Raw genomic sequence first — 14,937 nt, forward strand, 5'->3', positions numbered from 1 at the left:
GAAAAGGAGGTAGTGTTGTGCTGATGAGGGATTGGATCAGTACATTGTTAAGGGAGGATCTTAGTTTGGAAGAACAAAATGTGGAATCTGTTTGGGTGGAGCTAAGAAACAGCAAGGGGTAACCAACATTGGTTGGAGTTGTTTATAGGCCACCAAACGGTAGTGGTAGTGTGGGGCATGGTATTAATCAGGAGATTAGATAAGCACATAGCATGGGTAATACTGTAATCATGGGTGACTGCAATCTGCCTATAGACTGGATAAACTTAATGAGCATGAATGCTGTGGAGGATGAGTTTCTGGAGTGTTAGGCATTGTTTTCTAGAGCAGTATGCTGAGAAACAGACGAGAACAGGCTATTTTAGATCTAGTATTATGTAATGAGAAAGGGCTAATTAATAATCTTGTAAAAGAACCTTTAGGGATGAGTGACCATAAGATGATAGAATTTAACATTGTTTGAAAGTGAGGTAGTTCAATCTGAAGCCAGGATGTTAAATTTGAACAAAGGAAATGTTGAAGGTATGAGGGATGGCCGAGATGGATTTTGAAAATACATTAAAAGGCATGACAGTACATAGGTAATGGATAGTCTTTAAAGAATTATTACATAGTTTACAGCAACTATACATTTCTTCAAGGCACAAAAACCCCAAAAGTAAAGGCAGTCAACTGTGGATAACCAAGGAAGTTAAGGATTGTACAAGATTAAAGGAAAAGGCCTATTAAATTGCCAGAAATAGTAGCAAACCTGAGAATTTTAGAATACAGCAAAGGAGGATGAAGAAACTGATAAAGAAAGGGAGAAAAGCATATGAATGTAAGCTAGCAAAAAATATAAAAATGGACTGTAAAAGCTTCTATAGGTACGTAAAAAGGAAATGTTTGGCTGTGACAAATGTGTGTCCATTACAGGCAGTCAGGAGAATTTATAACAGGGGGAGGGGAGGAGCAGAGAAATGGCAGTAAAGCTAAATGATTACTTTGTCTGTCTTCACTGAGGAGGATACAAGAAATCTCCCGGAATTAAAGATCCAAGGAATTGGGGGGTGGAATGAGGAATTGAAGGAAATTAGTATTAGTAAGAAGGTTGGATTAGAGAAATTAATGGGGCTGAAAGTTAAGTCCCCAGGACCTGATATTCTACATCCCAGAGTGTTGAAAGAGGTCGCTATGGAGATAATGGATTCATTGGTGATCATCTTCCAAAATTCTATAGATTCTGGAGTGGTTCCTGCAGATTGGAAGGTCGCAAATGTCACCCAGCTATTTAAGAAGGGAGGGAGAGAGAAAACAGGGTTTTAAAGACCTGTTAGCCTTGCATCAGTCATTGGGAAAATGCTAGAATCTATTCTAAAGGATGTGATAAATGGACACTTGGATAATAATCTGGGCATAGTCGACACTGATTTATGAATGAGACATCATGTTTGATGAACTTGTTGGAGTTTTTTGAGGATGTTACTAACAGAATTGATAAAGGGGAGTCAGTGGACATGGTATACTTGGATTTTCAGAAAGCTTTTGATAAAGTCCCCCACAGGAGATGGGTCAGCAAAATTAGGAGGTAATATACAGATATGGATTAAGGATTGGTTAACAGGCAGAAAGCAGAGAGTAGGAATAAATGGGTCATTCTTGTGTTGGCAGGCTGTGACTAATGGGGTACAGCACGGATCAGTGCTTGGGCCCCAGCTGTTAATAATATATCAATGATTTGGATGTGGGGACAAAATGTAGTATTTCCAAGTTCACGGATGACACAAATCTAGGTGAAATGTGTGTTTGAGGAAGATGCAAATTGGCTTCAAGGGGAGTTGGACAGACTTGGGTGGTGGGCAAGAATGTGGCAGATGGAATATAATGTGGAAAAATGAGGTTATCCACTTTGGTAGTAGGAACAGATGTACAGAGTATTTCTTAAATGGTAAGAGATTAGAAAGTGTAGATGTACAAAGGGACCTGGGTGTCCTTGTCAATAAGTCACTAAGCTAACATGCAGGTGCAGCAAACAATTGGGAAGGCTAATGGTATGTTAGCCTTTATCGCAGGAGGATTGTATAGAACCTTGGTTAGACCGCACTTGGAGTTCTGTGTGCAGTTTTGGTCCCCTTGCGTTAGGAAGGATATTATAGCAATAGAGGGTATGCAACAAAGATTCACCAGTCTTGTTATCGGGATGGCGAGATAGTCCTATGAAGAGAGATTGGGGAAACTGGGCCTGTATTCTCTAGAGTTTTGAAGAATGAGAGGTGATCTCATTGAAACCTACAAAATACTTAAAGGGATAGACAGGGTAGATGCAGCTAAAATAAAAACAAAGTGCTAGAAAAAACTCCACAGATCTGGCAGCATCTGTGGAGAGAGAAGCAGAGTTAATGTTTCAGGTCAGTGACCCTTCTTCAGAACTGGTAGATATAAGAAATGCAAGAGATAACAAGAGAAGGTATTGATAGGGCAAGGTCACAGAATAGCTGACCAGAAGGTCATGGAGCAAAGGCAAACAATATGTTAATAGTGTGCTGAAAGACAAAGCATTAGTACAGATAGGGTGTTAATGGACTGAAAACTGAACAGTCACAAGCGCAAACATGAAAAAAAAGTGGGTAGGCGCAGTAGAAACAAACTCTCCACAGATGCTGCCAGACCTGCTGAGTTTTTCCAGCACTTTCTGTTTTTATTTCAGATTTCCAGCATCAGCAGTATTTTGCTTTTATTGTAGATGCAGCTAAGATGTTTCCCCTGGCTGAGTCTAGAACCAGGGGACACAATTTCAGAATAAAGGGGAAGCCACTTAGAACAGAGATGAGGAGAAATTACTTTACTCAGAGGGTTGTGAATCTTTGGAATTCTCTACCCGAGAGGGCTGTGAAAGCTCAGTCATTGAGTATTAAAGCAGAGATTGACTGATTTCTAAATACAAATGATATAAGGGGATATGGGGATAGTGTGGGGAAAAAGGGCATTGAAATGGATGATCAGCCATATTGAATGGTGGGGCAGGCTTGATGGGCTGAATGGCCTACACCTGCTCCAATGTTCCTAACAGTTTATTATAAAACAAGTCTTCACTAATAATGAAGCAAAACAATATCACACAGATCAAATTTTTAAAAATCCAACATTAAATTTTTAGAAGTCCCCTTTTTATAGTAACCAAATTTTAAAGTCCCCTTTTCACCTGAGTCGCTTCACACACTCTCTCACTCACACACATATACCAGTTAACCGAAAAAAAATTAAAGATTTTTTAATCAGATCTCTATTACAGACAGAAAAGCACATCTGGGCAGATAACTTGTCCAGCCCTGAAGAAAAGAACAAAGAAAATTACAGCACAGGAACAGGCCCTTCGGCCCTCCAAGCCTGCGCCGATCCAGATCCTCTATCTAAACCTGTCTCCTATTTTCTAAGGGTCTGTATCTCTTTACTTCCTGCCCATTCATGTATCTGTCTAGATACATCTTAAAAGACGATATCGTGCCCGCGTCTACCACCTCTGCTGGCAACGCGTTCCAGGCACCCACCACCCTCTGCGTAAAGAACTTTCCACGCATATCCCCTCTAAACTTTTCCCCTCTCACTTTGAACTCGTGACCCCTAGTAATTGAATGCCCCACTCTGGGGGGGAAAAAGCTTCTTGCTATCCACCCTATCTATACCTCTCATGATTTTGTACACCTCAATCAGGTCCCCCCTCAACCTCCGTCTTTCTAATGAAAATAATCCTAATCTACTCAACCTCTCTTCATAGCTAGCGCCCTCCATACCAGGCAACATCCTGGTGAACCTCCTCTGCACCCTCTCCAAAGTATCTACATCCTTTTGGTAATGTGGCGACCAGAACTGCACGCAGTATTCCAAATGTGGCCGAACCAAAGTCTTATACAACTGTAACATGACCTGCCAACTCTTGTACTCAATACCCCGTCCAATGAAGGAAAGCATGCCTTATGCCTTCTTGACCACTCTATTGACCTGCGTTGCCACCTTCAGGGAACAATGGACCTGAACACCCAAATCTCTCCATCAATTTTCCCCAGTAGCAGATGAGAGCATTGCACCAAACTGGCACACATTCCAACCTCCGAGCACACGCAGACAGGTCACCGATCTTTAGAACAGTTGTCTTCAGGAGGAATTGAGAATTATTTTTTAGCAGGCTTTATTGAAATACAGGAAACCAGATGAATCAACACAGTGAACTTCACAATCTTTGAGATTTGTGGGAAAGTGAGCTGGGTTGTAGTCTTCAGTTCTTTCTTGACCTTTTTTCTTCAGAGTTGACTTTATTTCCTTCCAGAAGATAAAACCACGCACACTGACCCACAACCAGAAAACTTGACCGTTTCTTTTCTGCTCATGCAGGTGCTCTGTTATGACTGGGGCTTGTCCAATCAAATGAGCACTTGTCACTTTTCTGCCCCTGTTACCAGGGTTTCCACTTCATCTCCAACCTGAGCCATGTGACAACCAGCAACACTGTTGCCAATCTGGCTCCCTTAGTCCTCTTGATGGCTTCATTAAAAAAAAAACTAGTCCAATATTTTCAACTTAACCATAAATTCCTTTAAATATATTTTTTAACTATGAAGAATCACTTTCATGACCCCTCCACCCTCAGAGGAAGGAAACACCATTTTTAAATGCATTTCATTGCAAATTTTGGGAAAAATAGAAAACACATTTTCACCCTCATTCTCATTCACTCTCTCCTTTCAAATAAGTTGAACAATGTTGGATTCTCGATAAAGCATCTGCAATAACATTATTTTTACCTGAAATGTGTATAATCTATAAGTGATAAGGTTGTGACAGTAAACTCCATTGGAATATCTGGCATTCTGATTTTTAATTTTTCAATGAAGATTATGGGGTTATGATCACTATATACCACTGTCTCTCTGTAGTCATGGCAGCCATAGACTTCAAAATGTTTAAGTGCCAATAATAGACTGAAGTTTCTTTTTCCTCTGTGGAATATCTTTTTTTGTCGATTTAGCTTTTTGGCAAAGTATCCCACTGGCCTTTCTATGCCCGTTACCCGTTTCATCTTGTAACAGGACCCCCCAGGTCATTTGCATCAATTGCTACCTTGAAGTGCTGACTGAAATTTGGAGCAACGCTGGTTCATTATTGAAAATGGCTTTCAGCCTCAAGGATGCTTTGCATTCCCTTGACCACACTACCTTGGTTTTCTTTTACTGCAGTAAATCTGTCAATGGATCAGCTACAGTACTGAAATGTGGTACAAACTTTTGGTAGAAACCACAGATCCCCAAAAACCTCATGATTTCTTGCTAAGAATTAGGAGTAGGGAACTCCATCAATGCCTGTACTTTTGCATTTCTTGATAACCCTTGTTCTTGCCCTATTACATGCCTAAGGTAGGTCACTCTTGTTTTTGCGAATTTGCTTTTGGCAAGGTCTACTAAACTGGCCAATTGTAAAAATTTTTTTTTTTTTAACAGTTTCTAGATGTTCCAAGTGGTCCTTCCAAGTGGCACTATAGACCAGCACAACATAAAAGTAAACTAGAGTTAGGAACATTGGTTATCACTTTGTTCATTTGTCTCTGAAAGGTTGCTGGGGCATTTTTTAGCCCGCATGGCATCACTCGGCACTGGAAAAGACCATCCGGTGTGACAAAGCTGATATTTCTTTAGCTCAGGGTGTTAAAGGGACTTGCCAATATCCCTTTAACAAATCTATTTTTGTAAGAAACATGGTACTGCCCACTCTGTCAATACAGTCTGCCGAGTGAGGGATTGGGTAGGATTCTGCCTTTGTTACTGCATTAACTTTTCTGTAGTCTATGCAAAGTCTGAGCCATCAGCTTTAGGCACTAGTACTACTGGTGAGCTCCAGCTGATTTGACTGGGTTCTATTAGGTGGTTCTCCAGCATGTATTGGATTTCTGCTTTTACCTGGGCCTTTTCTCCAGACTTAAGTGGTAAGGATGTTGTTTAATAGGAACCAATTTCCCTCTATCCATATCCTGTGTGGCTAAGTTTGTACATCCTGGCTTATCCAGGATTTCATCTAACAAGAGCAGTATACAATTTGATCATGACTTCCCTGGATTTGTATTCTACTATTGTAGGTTTATGTTTCAGCAGTCTATTAGTTTTGATGATTATTGCTCTGCATTGATTGCTCATATTTAGCATTGAGACTCAGACTTTTAGGTCTCTTTCAATTTCATTCTTAGTGTCGTGCAGGCCCCCAACTGCCAAGAATGAGGCATATTAAGTTTGTCATATGAACATTGATTTTAAACTGTTGCTGGAGTGAATAAAGGACCTGTTTGAAAAAAATCACCAGACACTTGGCTGAAAGGACATTTGCATACTAACAGTGCTTGTGAAGACAAAGGGCTATTCCCTGGTCCACTTAACGCACAATGGATTTTGATCACCAGACATTGAAGGTATCAAGAAGAGCATTCCAGAGACTGCTAAGGTGATACAATCCACAAAAGCCAGGACTGGTTAAACCAGCTGGTCACACGACTAACTGGCTGGTCCAGAGTTTTTTTTTGAACTACCCAGAGTTTGAACTCAAAGACTGTTAATTCCTGGACTGAAGACCTCTCCTGTCTGCTCCCATCTCTTTCTCATGGAACTCCAAATCCACTGAAGAGGTGAACCTCAAGTGGAAAGGTCTCCTGCATTGAATAAGGTTTAATAAGAATACTGGGCCCCAACGAAAAGCAAGATCTACCGACAATCAAGGACTCTACAGTGAGCGCAAAGAGCAGTAACCAAAACTATCTTCAGATAGTGCCTCAAACTTTTCCACTTTATTTCTTCTCTTTTCTGTCTCTATCTGCATGTGTGTTTATCACTTACGCATACATGCACGCTAGCACAGTCGTGTCGCATATATGTAGACGTCAACCGAATTAGAGTTCAAGTTAAATGAATTTCAACTTTTCTTTAAACCTAAAAATGTGTTTGGCTGGTTTCTTTGCCTTGCAATTGGAAAGCTGTGAACAATGATTCACCAAGGGGGAGCTTAAAAACACCGTGTGTTTAAAATTAAACTGTTACGGTAAGGCCAGGTGAAGGCTGAAAGGGAACCATAGACCCCTTTCTCTCCAGGTCATAACACTTGGCTATTTCACCGTTCATAGCATGTGTCACCCATTTTCCTTTCCCACATCCAATATTTTACTTGACTACAGTAAAATTGAACGTGAGAAAGTGTGAAGTAATACATTTTGGGATAGTAGACATCTAATGGAAAGACACTGGTGACCCAAGAGACGTAAGAGTTCAAATGTGCAATCAAAGAAAATGGATCATTTATTTATTTAATTCAGGGTTATGTTTGTATGTACTTAACCTGTATGTTAAGCATTATTCATCTCCAACACAGTAGTCCTCGAGGCGGCCAACATCCCCAGCTTATACACACTACAGAGTCAGTGGCACTTGAGATGGCTTGGCCATGTGAGCCGCATGGAAGATGGCAGGATCCCCAAGGACACATTGTGCAGCGAGCTCGCCACTGGTATCAGACCTACCGGCCGTCTATGTCTCCGCTTTAAAGACGTCTGCAAACGCGACATGAAGTCCTGTGACATTTATCCCAAGTCGTGGGAGTCAGTTGCCAGCGATCGCCAGAGCTGGCGGGCAGCCATAAAGGCGGGGCTAAAGTGTGGCGATTCGAAGAGACTTAGCAGTTGGCAGGAAAAAAGACAAGCACAAGGGGAGAGTCAACTGTGTAACAGCCCCGACAAACAATTTTTTCTGCAGCACCTGTGGAAGAGTCTGTCACTCTAGTATTGGCCTTCATAGCCACTCCAGCCACTGCTCCACACACCACTGACCAGCTCCAGGCACTTACCCATTGTCTCCTGAGACAAGGAGGCCAAAGAAGAAGAATAATTCCTTTAAAGATGTTTCATTAGTCTTCTACTGAAACTTTGTGGAAAATCCTCCCCAGTTAATTTGCTTGAGTTGATTCCTCATTTCTTTGAAACTAACCTTCTTAAATGTATATATTTTGTTCCTTGTCCATACTTAATATCCAGGCACCTGTATATCAGTGTTACATTCTTAATGCCACCTAGTAACCAGACCTCTATCATTGTTACATCTCCACAATGATATAATAACTGGATTCCTGCAATCAGTGTTACATCTCCTTATAAATACTTAAAGCGAGCTCCAGGCATAATTCAAAGATCTGGATAGTTCACCCAGTATATTGGCCAGCATTTATCCATTAAGCAATACCACCAAAAAAACAAAGTCTAATCATTTATTTCATTGCTGTTTGTGGGATCTTGCTGTGCATGAATTGGTTGTTGGAACTTCCTATATTACAATAGTGACCACACTGTAAAAGTATTTAATTGTCTATGAAGCACTGAGATGTCCTGAGACTGTGAAAGGCACAATAAACCATTGTTTGTTTCTTTAGAACTACCGGCTGCCTAAAGAAAAGACAGGTACCACGAAAGCAGGAGATCTTGCACCTCAGGACATGAAGAAAGTCCGTTCGTTGGCTCTGATTGAAATGACTGCTCTGTATGATACACTTGGTGTGGATTTCAAGCATCATAAAGCAATGAAAGTCAAAATTCGAGGTAATGAGAATACAAAATATTCAAATTTGGAACATTGGTTTCATATGAAGTTCAGATATTTAACTTTGTATATAAACTTTCCACTTATTTTAGTATTCATCAAATTGAAGCTTTGCCGTTTACATGTGGCCTTAATTGCATTATTTTCTCTCAGGTTGAACGAACACTGGTTTGCAGCACCTGTGCTGTGTGGGGAGAGGAGAATAAGGATAATGGTGCTCCCTATCTGGAATTTCTTAACATTCCACAACAATGTAAAGGGCTTGATATAGATAACAATAGGTGAGAGTGTGCTGATCTAGAGCAAAGTCCAAAGTTTGCATAGGTCCCTACCAGAAGGTTCAAACACATGGGATCCAGGGTGAGCTAGCAAATTGGATACATAATTGACTTGGTTATAGGAGGCAGAGGGTGGTAGCGGAGGGTTGTTTTTCCGATTGGAGGCTGGTGACCAGTGGCAGGGATCAGTGCTGGACCCACTTTTTGTCATATATATTAATGACTTGGATGTGAATGTAAGGGGCATGATTAGTAAGTTTGCAGATGACACCAAAATTGGTGGTATAGTGGACAGTGAAGAAGGTTGTCGAAGGTTACAACAGGATTTCGATTAACTGGGAAAGTGGGCAAGGGATTGGCAATTGGAATTTAATGCAGACAAGTGCAAAGTGATACATTTTGGGAAGTTAAACCAGGACAGAACATATACAGTGAATGGCAGGGCCCTGGGGAGTGTTGTTGAGCAGAGACACCTTGGGGTGCAAGTACATAGTTCCCTGAAAGTGGCAACACAGGTAGACGATGAAGAAGGCATATGGCATGCTTGCCTTCATCGGCCAAGGCATTGAGTACAAGTGTTGGGACGTCATGTTACAGTTGGTTAGGTCACATTTGGAGTACTGTGTGCAGTTCTGGTCGCCGCACTGCAGGAAAGATGTGATTAAGCTAGAGAGGGTGCAGAAAAGATTCACAAGCCCTCCAAACCAGACAACATCCTTGAGTTATAAAGAGAGATTGGATAGGCTGGGCCTGTTTTTCCCTGGAGCGAAGGAGGCTGAGAGGGGACATGAGAGGTATATAAAATTGAGAGACATAGATAGGGTGGATAGCCAGAGTCTGTTTCCTATGGTAGGGATGACTAAAACTAGAGGGCATAGATTTAAGGTGAGAGGGAAGAGGTTTAAAGGGGATCAAAGGGGTAAATCTTTTACCCACAGAATAGTGGGTATCTGGAATGAGCTGCCTGAGGAGGTAGTGGAGGCAGGAACAGTAGCAACATTTAAGAGGCATCTGGACAGGTACTTGAATGAGCAAAGCATAGAGGGATATGAAATTAATGCAGGCAGGTGGGATTAGTATAGATAGGCATTATGGTTGGCATGGACGCGGTGAGCCGAAGGGCCTGTTTCTATGCTGTACAACTGACTCTAGGTAACATAACAAAATGTATAAACTCTTGTCATCACAATGAGCAAATTGTCATCTTCAGCCCATGAGCAATTTAAAGATAATTGCATGAGGTGTTTTTTTTCCAATTCTGAGCATAATCTTTAGGTCTTCTGGTTGCTGTGATTGGTGACAAGGGGTTAAATTTAGTGAGCCTGTCTCAGGTCCCAGCAGTGGATCCGGAAATGGGCACTGTTCCTGCTAGTCACATGGGAGGCTGCCCATTTTGCATAATGGAGGTGTGGGGCCCATCTAATCATGCGGTGGGGACGGGATGCAGACACCAAATACCGCATCGGTTGACCCGGAACAGGTGCTGGCACCATTGTTAAAGGCCTGCCAGCCCTGCTTGCATTGCTGCCTTGTACTCATTTGCTGCTAGCTCAGCAAAACGGAGACCTGTGTTGCAGTGATTCGGGACCCCTCAACCCACCCTGAGGCAGGATGGTAGAGGCAAAACACTGGGTTGCCCCAGGATTTAGTGATGCTTCCCTCGAGCTTCTCCTCCAGGCTGTAAGGCAAAGGCAGGAGCTCCTCTTCCCCAGTGATGGCAGGAAGAGGTCCTCTCGCCTGACCAAACAAGCCTGGATGGAGATCGCAGAGGAGGTCAGCAGTTACGGGATCATCCCCCAGAACTGGGTACAGTGCCGCAAGTGGGTCAGCAACCTCCTTTGTTCTGCCAAGGTGACCTCTCCTTTTTAGTGATTGCAAGTGGTCATTCAGGAGGAAGTGGGACACTGGGAGGGAGGCACCACAACTGCACTGGCAGAAGGAGTTGGGCATCACGTCATCCTGACAGATGCATGGCTGCATCTCGGCTACAGGCTACCTTCTTTTACAGCCCACTCTCATTAACTTCTGATGGGAGCATGAGCTATATGTGACACCCCAGTAGGGGACATGGGGCTGACACTAGCAGAACTGTCATGTTGATACCTCTGAAGTATGACTACCTCTTTCCACTTGCAAACCGAAAGGGCCCATAACAGGAGGGAGACAGCCAGACTGGCAGAGGCATCTTCGGCATCTCCACAGCAGAGGAAGAATCATTAGAATTAGCGGGGACCCAAGGCAGCTGCTCCATATCACATCAGACCGCGCAAGAGTGAGGATTGGCTTCCATCAATATACAGTTCACTTCTGGAGACCCACATCACATACAGTTGACGTGATGAGGTCTGCACAGCCTATACCACGCATGTTTGTGTTCTCTCTTGCAGGTCAGTGTCCGCAGGAGATTCAACCAGAAGGGGGACAGCCGTCCTGCTCTGAGGAGAAGCAGAGGATGCACCGTCACATGACTCTCCTGCACCTTCCACCAGCGCATAAACTTTCACCTTTAGTGGGTTCTGCTCAGCTGTAGAATCAGGGTTACAAGCTGATGAGAGCACCACACACCTGAGCAGCTGGCTGAGGTTGGGACAGCTGAGGCCGCTGACAGTCGGAGGACTGAAGGTGGCCAGGCCCATGCTGAGCCCCAGGGTGATGACGAGCCTCTGGTGCTGACAACACAGAGCATGCTAAAGTTGCAGAGAGGTAGGACAACATCTGGCAGAGATGCCAGAGGCCATGCGGAGCCATGAGTGGACGATGGACGAGTCCATCTATGCCATGAGTGCTGCTATGTCTCAGGCATGTGAGCACATGGCTTCCTCCATTGAAAGGCTGGCGACCCTCATGGAGAGCCAGATCCCACAAATGCGTGCAGACCTGCACATTGTCACCTTGGCCATGACTTCAATGCAGCAGTGGCAAGACAAGAGAAGGACCAGGTACTTGGAGTTGTCTTCAGCTCCTTGTCCTTTGCTGGTCAGCACTTACAAAGGGAGGAGGAGAGGCTGACCTCCACTGCTGGGGGCCCCCCTCAGGGCACTCCTCAGCCCCTTTGCCAATGAGCCAGCTCCAGTAGTTGCGATGCCTGAGGAGAGTCCTGCACCAGTGCAGAAAATCCTCAGGCAGTTGGGGCCCTCCAGGCCAAGGGGCAGCCTGCTCAGCAGCCTGCCTCCAATCCAGCTGCTAGCGATGGGATCACACCTCATAGAAGCATTCATAAATGTGTGAAGAAAAGCACCTTGATGCAATTGGGTGTTCACAGGTGTTTGAAATTTGACATGCTACCTCCATATAAAATTCTTTTGTTCAAGTCATTAACTTTCATTGTGTAAAAGTGATTATTCCATCACTCCTTAATTGTGAGGTGCTGACTTTACCCCTGCCCTTTAGTGGATGCTAATGTAGGCATAACCCTTATTTGAATGTGATCTCTTATGGGCACTCGGCACAGAACACAAATAGAAAGAAGGCAACAGACTGCATGCATTGAGATGAGTCTTTATTGTTTTCTCTGTCAGAGTCCATCATGGTGGATGAAAGCAGTTAATTTATAATTTTTTTTTATTTCGATGAAGCACTGAAACAGGCCCTTCGGCCCACCGAGTCTGTGCCGACCAACAGCTACCCATTTATACTAACCCTATAGTAATCCCGAATTCCCTACCACCTACCTACACTACGGGCAATTTACAATGGCCAATTTTACCTATCACCTGCAAGTCTTTGGCTGTGGGAGGAAACCGGAGCACCTGGCAAAAACCCACGCGGTCACAGGGAGAACTTGCAAACTCCGCACAAGCAGTACCCAGAATTGAACCTGGGTCCCCGGAGCTGTGAGGCTGCGGTGCTAACCACTGCGCCACTGTGCCGCCCCAAAGTATGAGATTGTCACTTGCCTCCTTGGCCCATCGCTCAATCTGCCTGGCCTCTGGTGCAAAGGCTTCATCTCCCTCTTCCACGTCCTCTTCGTTGGTGGAGGAGTGTTGTTCAGTCATGCCATCGTCATGCAAGGCCCCTCTACAATGCTAGATTGTGCATTGAACAGCAGACCACAATGACATGCAAAACCCTCACTGGAACATACTGCAGGGCTCCACCGGATCGATCTAGAGAACAGAATCTCATCAGCAACCCAATGACCAGCTCGATGGTTACTTCGATGGAGCTGTGGTAAATATTGTACTTCTCCTCCACTGCGTTGAGGGTTCCTCATAGGCATTAGTAGCCATGTCTTCAATCAATAGTCCTTGTCCCTGAGAATCCATCCCTGAGGGTGACTGGGGGACCTGAAAAGCTGAGGCACCTGGGACTATCGAAGTATGTAGGAGTCATGGCTGCTTCCTGGGAAGTGGGCACACACCTGCAGGAAATGCTTTCTGTGGTCGCAGAACAACTGAACATTGATGAATGGAAGCCCTTCCTGTTGAAGGTGGCTGGCTGGTCCATTGGAGCCTTGATGACCACATGTGTGCAATCTATTGCACCTTACACCTGGGGGAATCCAGCAATGGCCCGGAACCAGATGGCCTTCTCGGCCTGACTGTCAGGGTCAGTCCAGTAGTGCACACAGTCGCTGGCCCTCTTGAACTGGGCATTGGTCACCACCTTGATGTGGTGGACTGCTGCCTGGGAAACCCCACACATGTACCCAATGAATCCTTGGAATGATCCAGATGCATAAAAGTTTAGTGCTGCTGTGATCTTCAGGGTCACCAGCTTAGGGTGACCCCCGAATCCCATAGGTCACAACTCGTCCTGCAGCAAGACATGCAAGTCGGTGATGACCTCCCTAGAGAGCGCAGTCTTTACTGGCAATTCCACTTGGACATTTGGAGGTAGCTGATTTGAGTCCGGTACACACACTGGCGCAGATGGGCTCTCCTTGGCATGGCCGTCTGCTGTCATTCTTGTCGTGGAGCTTCATGGGCAGGCACAGCTGCCTCTTGGCCCTCCCTACATAGGAGGCACTGCATCATAAGAACTAGGAGCAGGAGTAGGCCGTCCGGCCCCTTGAGCCTGCTCCGCCATTCAATAAGATCATGGCTGATCTTTTCGTGGACTCAGATCCACTTACCCGCACTCTCACAGTATCCCTTAATTCCTTTATTGTTCAAAAAGATATCTACCTTGGCTTTAAAAACGTCTACTGAAGAAGCGTCAACTACTTCACTGGGCAAGGAATTCCATAGATTAACAACCCTCTGGGTGAAGAAGTTCCTTCTTAATTCAGTCCTAAATCTGCTCCCTCTAATCTTGAGGCTATGCCCTCTTGTCCTAGCTTCACCTGCCAATGGAAACATCCTCTCTACTTGTATCTTATCTATTCCCTTCATAATTTTATATGTTTCTATAAGATCCCCCCTCATTCTTCTGAATTCCAATGAATATAATCCCAATCTACTCAGTCTCACCTCATAAGCCAACCCGCTCAACTCTGGAATCAACCTAGTGAACCTCCTCTGCACCCTCTCCAGTGCCAGTATATCCTTTCTCAAGTAAGGAGACCAAAACTGCATACAGTACTCCAGGTGCGGCCTCACCAGTACCTATACAGCTGCAACATAACCTCTCTGCTTTTAAACTCAATCCCTTTAGCAATGAAGGACAAAATTCCATTTGCCTTCCTAATTACCCGCTGCACCTGCAGACCAACCTTCTGCGATTCATGCACAAGGACACCCAGGTCCCTCTGCATAGTAGCATGCTGCAACTTTTTACCATTCCATCTGCCAGACCTTTGCCCACTCACTCAATGTATCTATGTTCCTCTGCAAAGTTTCACAGTCATCTGCACACTTTGCTCTGCCACTCATCTTAGTGTCATCTGCAAACTTTGACACCCTACACGTCCCCAACTCCAAATCATCAATATAAATTGTAAATAATTGCAGTCCCAACACCGATCCCTGAGGCACACCACTAGTGACTGCGAACCAGAATAGCACTCATTTATCCCCACTCTCTGCTTCCTGTTAGTCAACCAATCCTGCCACAGGCCTCCAAAAAAAATAAAGTGTATGAGGCCTATGCCAGGTGACCAGTGGGCCTACAGAGCACTGTCT

The 14,937-nt window shown here is 44.3% G+C and overlaps 1 protein-coding gene across 2 annotated transcripts in view; it reads left to right on the plus strand.

Annotated features, from left to right (window-relative positions):
* The window catches only part of arhgap18 (Rho GTPase activating protein 18), a 114,831-nt gene that overhangs the window by 60,494 nt on the left and 39,400 nt on the right, over positions 1-14,937 (plus strand). For both annotated transcript variants that reach the window (XM_068025145.1, XM_068025148.1), the window contains exon 6: positions 8,431-8,596. In XM_068025145.1, coding sequence (XP_067881246.1) covers positions 8,431-8,596 — 166 coding nt within the window. The remainder of the gene's footprint in view (positions 1-8,430; positions 8,597-14,937) is intronic.

Source organism: Heterodontus francisci, chromosome 3 (assembly GCF_036365525.1).
Source record: "Heterodontus francisci isolate sHetFra1 chromosome 3, sHetFra1.hap1, whole genome shotgun sequence".
Lineage (NCBI taxonomy): Eukaryota > Metazoa > Chordata > Chondrichthyes > Heterodontiformes > Heterodontidae > Heterodontus > Heterodontus francisci.